Source organism: Nicotiana tabacum, chromosome 6 (assembly GCF_000715075.1).
Source record: "Nicotiana tabacum cultivar K326 chromosome 6, ASM71507v2, whole genome shotgun sequence".
Taxonomy (NCBI): domain Eukaryota; kingdom Viridiplantae; phylum Streptophyta; class Magnoliopsida; order Solanales; family Solanaceae; genus Nicotiana; species Nicotiana tabacum.
The window spans coordinates 85903479-85911163 of record NC_134085.1 but is presented as its reverse complement, the minus strand read 5'-3'; the positions used below and the strand labels follow the sequence as shown (position 1 = coordinate 85911163).

General features: G+C 41.7%; 1 protein-coding gene across 1 annotated transcript; it reads right to left on the bottom strand.

Annotated features, from left to right (window-relative positions):
• Positions 1-3024: 3024 nt before the first annotated feature.
• On the bottom strand, positions 3025-6406 carry LOC142181916 (uncharacterized). Its single transcript, XM_075255599.1, has 3 exons — positions 5521-6406; positions 3745-5029; positions 3025-3358 (listed from the first exon to the last, which is right to left on the bottom strand). Exons 1-3 carry the CDS (start codon positions 6404-6406, stop codon positions 3025-3027), a joined length of 2505 nt encoding a protein of 834 aa, XP_075111700.1.
• Between the last annotated feature and the right edge of the window lie 1279 nt (positions 6407-7685).

The following is a 7685-nucleotide window of genomic DNA, read 5'->3' as shown; positions in this document are numbered from 1 at the left end:
CAAGGTCTCGACTGGGTGTCTGACTAAGTGTCGTTTGAAAAGACCTGGAGTCGTCGAGCATGCTTCGTTTAAAATTCGGGCGAAGGCTTGGGTTTTCTAGTCATCCAAAACTGGGAGCGATCTCATTCGTCCTATCAAGGAGTGAGAGGCTACTTCTTGTGGTGTTTAACTCTCTCTTTGTTCGGCCCCAGGTGTGTCGAGCTCTTCCGTTACTGCTTCGATGGCATCGGTGTGTGCTCCTTCGGAGGGATATGCTGATATGGTAAGCGAGTTTGCGAGGTAAGGCGCTAGGCTGCAGTGCCACATCATGGTTCCTTTTGAGAGTGTTTCCCCGAACTTCTTCGATGGGACGGACTCGAACTCATCATTTTAAAGGTCGCTGCCTTTTTTTACGCACGTGTAAGCAGTGGTGAACTCGTAAGGATTCGATCCTCTGTCGCACCTAGGGAGTTCCGGCATTTTAGAATTCCGTGAAGCAGGTTCCGAGACCACTTCCCTGGGAGATAACTGTTGCACGAACCTCCATGAACCTGACTTGATTCTCTTGGAGAGATCTTCCAGCGTCGTCGTTGTGGCAGGGTCTCTTATCGATCTGTTCTCGCTTGATCCTTTGGGTAATCGTTCGGCGCAGGGAGCCGTTTCCGGCGCTACTGTGCTGGGGATCCCCGGATGGCTCTGCAAATAAGCAATACCCAACTACTGTGCCTGCAATATTTCAAAAATGTCATGAAGACTAACTTCATGTGTTTCCCGAGCCGGGGTTTGTTGGGCTTCTTGTTGGTCGGTATGCTGAATGCTCCCATCGTGTGAGAAGTTTCGTTGACTTGCAATATGTCCTATGAGTTTGTGTCCACTAGAATCAATTGGGCGCATTATCGGGATTCTGTAGTGGTGCTCCGGCGACCGGGACAGCTATGCCATTTTCTCGGTGATTCTCGCAGTGGTCGTTCTCGACTCTGTTTACCGAGCCAGGCATTTTGACCTGAAATCAAAGGATCTTTGGGCAATAAAAGGTGTGAAAGATAATATGCGTTTGTGCAATGAAACTAACAAGAAAATAATCACTATTATTTTTAGCCCCACGGTGGGCGCCAAACTATTTACCGTGAAAATGGTAACAATAATTAAATTTGTAAATGGGATTCTAAAAATATGTGATCTTTTCCCGAGCTAGTTGTTAGAGCAGTTGACGCTAGTAATAAGGAGTTTAATGACGAAATGAAAGCTAAAACTAAATAATAATCAAACCAAGGGGCCTGCTGCCTGGGTAAAGGTTTGGTCGATAGCGGACTTTGGGGTCAACGTCAGGGTCGAGCTCGATCTATCGGGGATAGTCGGGGATGGGATAACAATTGAATATATAATTAAACAAGGTTGTTTACGGCCAAAACTGAGCTATGAGATGAAGAACAAGTAATAAAGCGATGGATATTAAGGTAACCTCGGGCCAGTGAGAACAAACAAGTTAGAAAAGAGAAAGAGAGAGAGAGAGAGAGAGAGAGAGAGATATTATTGCACTTGAGGAGAAATGGAGCAACATCATCCCATTACAAGGTAGTGTGAGTCCCCTTTATATAGGAGGAGAACTCAGGCTACGAGTACGTGGAGATTAATTACAAAGTATGGAGATGGGATGGCTTGACGCGATGCCTCATCATAGGCTTTGGATAGGCCGGCCCTGTCAGACTTAGTTGTGTACCTTGGGAGCTTCCCCCTCTGTCCTGGCTTTGATCTCCATTTTCTCTGAGTCGGGCCTTGACAAGCACCGAGGTCGGGAACTTGGTTGTGGCCTCCCACCCTCTTAGTCTCGAGGCGTTCTTCCGAAATGACTCGACAGCGAGAAATCAAGTCCTCTGATTTTGCCGCGTACAACCTCATTGTTTGGTAAGGCAATTGCTTCAACCCATTTGGTCACATAGTCCAGAGCCACCAAGATATATTTCATCCCACAAGAGCTTACAAAGGGACCCATAAAATAAATTCCCCACACGTCGAAGATTTCTATCTCCATCACAAAGTGCATTGGCATTTCATGCCACTTGGAGATTGATACTTGCCTTTGGCATTAGTCGCAAGCCTTGACCATTTGATTGGCATCATGATAAATCAACAGCCAATAATAACCACATTCAAGAACCTTAGCTGTTGTTCGATTTTCCCCATGGTGACCCCCAACCGGTGAGTCGTGGCATGCCTTTAGAATTGGCATAATCTCTTCTTTTGGAACACACCTTCTGATGATGTTGTTAGCACAAACGTGGAACAAGAATGATTCTTCCCAATAGTTTTGCCGACAATCTCTCAAAAACTTCTTCTTTTGATAGGATCCAATCCATCCGGAATAAGGTCACTAACCAAGTAGTTAGCAATATCGGCATACCAAGGAGCAAAAGTTCTAGATAGTGCCAATATGTGTTCATCCAGGAAAGCATCGTTGATTTCAAGATCTCCCTTTGGTCTCCCTACCTCTTCAAGCCTTGATAAATGATCTGCCACTTGATTTTCCGTCCCCTTTCTATATTTGAGTTCGAATTCAAACTCTTGCAACAACAGGACCCACCGAATCAACCTAGGCATTGCATCCTTCTTTGCCATAAGATAGCAGAGAATAGCATGATTTGTGTACACTATTACCTTGGATCCCAACAAGTAAGCCCGAAAAATGTCAAAGGCATAGACAATGGCGAGAAGTTCTTGCTCAGTCAAAGTATAATTCATGTGCGCTCCATTGAGTGTCTTGCTTGCATAATAGACCGGGTGAATAACCTTGTTGTTACGTTGGCCAAGCACTGCTCCAATAGCTACACCATTGGCGTCACACATGGGTTCGAATGGAAGAGACCAATTGGGTGTGACAATAATAGGTGTCGTGGTGAGTTTTTGCTTCAATTCCTCAAAGGCTTCGAGGCATTTCTCATCAAAAACAAATTTTGCATCTTTCTCAAGGAGTTTGCACATAGGATTTGCAGTCTTGGAAAAATCCTTGATGAAATGCCTATAAAATCTGGCATGCCCCAAGAAACTTCAGACATATTTAGCTGAAGTAGGTGAAGGAAGCTTGGAAATGATCTCGATTTTTTCCCGGTCAACCTCTATGCCATGTTTTGAAATTTTATGCCCCAATACAATGCCTTCATCTAGCATGAAATGGCATTTCTCCCAGTTGAGCACAAGGTTGGTCTCCTCACATCTGTTAAGAACTTGTCTAAGATTGTTGAGACAATGCTCAAAAGAGTCGCCTACCACCAAAAAGTCGTCCATGAAAACCTCTAGAAAATCCTCCACCATGTCGGAGAAGATGGACATCATGCATCTTTGAAAAGTAGTCGGAGCATTACACAAAGCAAACGGCATCCGGCTAAAGGCAAAAGTTCCATAAGGGCAAGTGAATGTTGTCTTTTCATGGTCCTCCAATGCTATGTTGATTTGGTTATAATCGGAATATCCATCAAGAAAGCAATAGAATGACCTTCCCACTAGCCGATCAAGCATTTGATCAATAAAAGGAATAGGGAAATGGTCTTTGCATGTGGCACTATTGAGCTTCCGATAATCCATACACACCCTTCATCCGGTCACCGTTCTTGTTGGGATGAGCTCATTTTTATCATTTTCAATCACGGTCATGCCTCCCTTTTTTGGCACACATTGCACCAGGCTCACCGCAGAACTATCGGCAATAGGGTAGACTACCCCGCATCCAACCACTTGATGATTTCTTTCTTTACCACCTCTTGCATGGACAGTTTCAACCGTCGTTGGTGCTCCACACTTGGTTTAGTCTCATTCACCAGTTGGATCTTGTGTTTGCAAATTCTGGCGGGAATCCCTTGGATGTTCGTAATTGTCCATCCAATAGCTTGCCTATGCTCCTTCAAGACCTCTAATAATTGTTCTACTTGCACATCATTCAACAAAGAAGACACGATTACTTGTAAGGTATCATTTGAGCCAAGAAATTTATACCTCAAGTGTGGTGGAAGTGGTTTGAGCTCTAGTTGTGGTGGCTCAATAATAGAAAGCTTTGCGGGAGGAGTGGCTCTATTCTCCAAGTCGAGAGAGAGCTTCGCCGGAGCATAAGTGTAGGACCCAAGCCCCTCCAATGCATTGACCGATTCCATATATCCTTCCACATCTTCACCATCAAAGTTCACCAAAATAGCCGCCAACGCCTCATCGAGGCATTGTTCTTCCATCTTTATTTCAACCGCATCTTCCACTTCATCAATAACATCTATCACCGAGATGATTTCATATTCATGTGGTAGTTTCATACCCTTGCTTACTTGGAATGTGACCTCTTCATCATTCACACAGAATTTGATCTCATTTCGTTCCGAATCCATTAGTGCTCTTCCTGTGGATATTAATGGTCTCCCTAAATTTATAGGGATCTTTTTGTCGACCGCACAATCAAGTATTACGAAATTGGCGGGTAAATGAAACTTTCCCAATTTAACAAGCACATCATCGACAATTCCCACCGGTCTCTTTATGGAACGATCGACAATTTGCAATATCATACTTGTTGGCCTTGGAATACCTAACCCTGCTTGCTTGTAAATGGCAAGAGGCATTAAGTTGATGCTAGCTCCATTATCACAAAGGGCTCTTACAAAATCATGTTCCCCAATTGTACATGGAATAGTGAAAGCTCCCGGGTCTTCTTTCTTTTGAACGGTGGATGTTGTAAAGATGGAACTAACCTGGTGAGTCACATTCACCACTTCATTCTTGGTGGTTCTCTTTTTGGTAATCAAGTCTTTCAAATATTTATCAAAACCCGGCATCTCTTTAAATACTTCCACAAATGAAATATTCACCGACAATTGCTTGATAATATCATAGAATATTTTGAGTTTGCTATCATCAACCTTCCTAGCAAGTCTTTGAGGGAATGGAGGAGGAGGTTTAGGAATAGGTGGTAGAGTTTTTGGTGTCTCTTTTACCTCTTCCCGATTTTCTTCTTTCCCTTTCAACTCTTCCGTAACCTTTTCAACTTCAACAACACTTGGCTCTTCAACCTCAACTTCATGCTCGGACTCTTAAACTTCAACCACTTGTTCACTCCCTCCTCGTAGTACATTCCCACTCCGAGTATTAATTACCATGATATGAGAGGTTGGACCACTCCCACTATCCTTTGGGTTCGCAATTATGTCACTTGGAAGTGTCCCTTTTTGCTTCGGATTTTGTTCCCTAAAGAGGTCTCACATTTGCATCTCCTGTTTTTGAATGGATGCGGTGTGAGAGCCAACAAGCTTGGTCATATTCCTCATAGAAGTGTCGGACTTCTCTTGATTTTGCAGTACCCGTTCAAGCATACTTTCCAACTTGGAATCACTTGATGAACTTGATATGAATATTGACACTTTGGAGGAACATAAGCATTTGAACTCAGATTTGAGAAGTTGTTGTTGTTATTCTAATTTCCTTGATTCGAGCCACCTTGGTCATTTCGTCACTGTTGGTTTCCTTGCCCTTGCGGGTGAGGCCTCCATTGATTTTTTTGTCCTTGACCTTGGTATTGTTGCCTTTGATAACTTCCTTGAGAGTTGTTGACATAGTTTGCCTCCTCAAAGTCTTCATTTGATATGGGTTTCACATCCTCCACCACATTTACCTTCTTCGTTTGGCTTTCGGTGAACATCTTTGTCAACACATTAACATTTGTGGCAAGCCCTGCAATCACTTGATCTATCTCTTGATTTTCCTTGATCATGGTGGTCAAGGAAAGAGAACCGTATGCAGTTCCACATGTGGTATCCTCTGAGTGCCACACTTGATTATGTTTTGCCATTTTGTCAAGTATTTGTGTGACCCTTGCGAATGATTTGTCCATAAAAGATCCATCAGCTGCATTATTGGCTATAGATGGGTTCATAGGATCCAAACCCATATAGAATTTCTCCAACAAAAGAGAATCCGGAAAACTATGATTGGGAGACCTCACCAAGTATAACTTGAATTGATCCCATGCATCATGTAGATGTTCTCCCGGTACTTTCTTGAAAAAGAAAATTTTATCTCGAAGCTCAGACTTCATGCTTTGTGGGAACCATTTAGCTAAGAATGCTCGGACAATATCAGGCCAAGAATGAATGGAGTTTGGTGGCATATTTTGAAGCCATTTCCTTGCGCCCCCAGCTAGTGAGTACTTGAACACCCTCAACCTTAGGGCAACATCAGAGACGTTGTTCTGCTTATGCATCGCACACACACCCAAGAATTTTCTAAGATGTTGCGTCGGATCATCATCAGTAAAATTCCTGAAAAACCCCTCTGCGTTGAGCATAAGGATTAAACCATGCTCCACCTTGAAAGTTGCAGCACCAACAACCGGTGGTACAATAGCATTTGTATCCTCTATGTACTCATCTATGTCCGCAAAAGGATTTTCTTCCATTTTTTCCTCCATTTCATCTTCATATTCGGCCATGTTCTCCTTTCAACACCGAGCAAAGTCTGATGGAATAGAATAAGACTTAATGTAAAGCACACACTAATTAGTAATTTCAAACCCGTATTCCCCGGCAACAGCGCCAAAATTTTGTATGCTCAAATTGCACTTTAATTAAATAATGTAAGGCGGTCGGTGTCAAATATAATAACCCAGCAAGGTTGGGATCGAATCCTATAGGGAATAGGAATGAAAAGGTTACTCGAGTAGTGTATTACTTGACTTAATTCATAATTCTATTCAATTAATTGTAACAAGAATATGATATAATTGTGATTTGAAGAAATAACTAATTGTAATGTTGAGAATGTAATTAATTTGATTAAGGAAACCAAGGTTGTGTCCCCTTCAATGGAATGTAATGCTATCGGTGTTAATATGATATATTTCTAATGGAAAGTTCTTTAAATATGCAAATGATTTCTAAATGACTACCCAATATTTTCCAATAGTTGGGTAGTATTCCCTCTTTATGATTTTTACAAATATAAAAGAGTTGTAATTAAAAACAATCAATATATGCCAAATAAAACCCAGTTATCCCTTAGTGACTCTATTAACCAAGGTTTAAAGCTTTGAGTCTTTGATATTTACTTCTACCAAATTCTAACTCACTTTTCCAAGTAAAGAAAGAATTTAATGACACTTGTTAATGTTTGCAACCACCAACAATAAATGAAGAATGAGAAATAAATATATATCAACCAACCATTATACATATATTAAATGTTAAACACTCATTAATATGACACCCATTTAGGGTCCACAATCTTAGTATTTAAAGTTAGCTACACATGCTAAAATACAAAAATATGAGAATATTAAATACCATAAAGCTTACAAAGTGCAAGATTCTTCACTCAAAAGCTTCCAAAAGAGAGGAATATTAAAGACCTGGAATGTAGCTCAAAAACAAGACCAGTTGCCCCCACAAAACCCCAATAAATCTATTTATAGTGGTCAAAAGTCGGGACTAAAATCGGACAAAAATTCCATTCTAGGTCAATTATGCGACCACATATCTATCGTATAACAGACATGCGGTCCGTATTCTCGTTATGGCCATCACATCTTCAAACCCTAGTTTCCAGGCCTGCATCGCATTCAAGTTCTGTGGTCCGTATTGTAGATATGCGATCGCATTTCTCATTGCATTTTCCACCCTCAACAGCTTTCACAACGAGTTTGCAGTCCATTATGCAGCCCGCAAACCTGTTATGTGATC

Coding starts and splice junctions, on each gene's coding strand:
- LOC142181916 (XM_075255599.1), bottom strand. CDS start 6,406: ATGGAAGAAAATCCTTTTGCGGACATAGATGAGTACATAGAGGATACA. Junction 5,030..5,520: donor TCAAAGGCAACAATACCAAG/GTCAAGGACAAA, acceptor CCGAGCATGAAG/TTGAGGTTGAAGAGCCAAGT. Junction 3,359..3,744: donor CACCAACGACGGTTGAAACT/GTCCATGCAAGA, acceptor TTTTGCCTTTAG/CCGGATGCCGTTTGCTTTGT.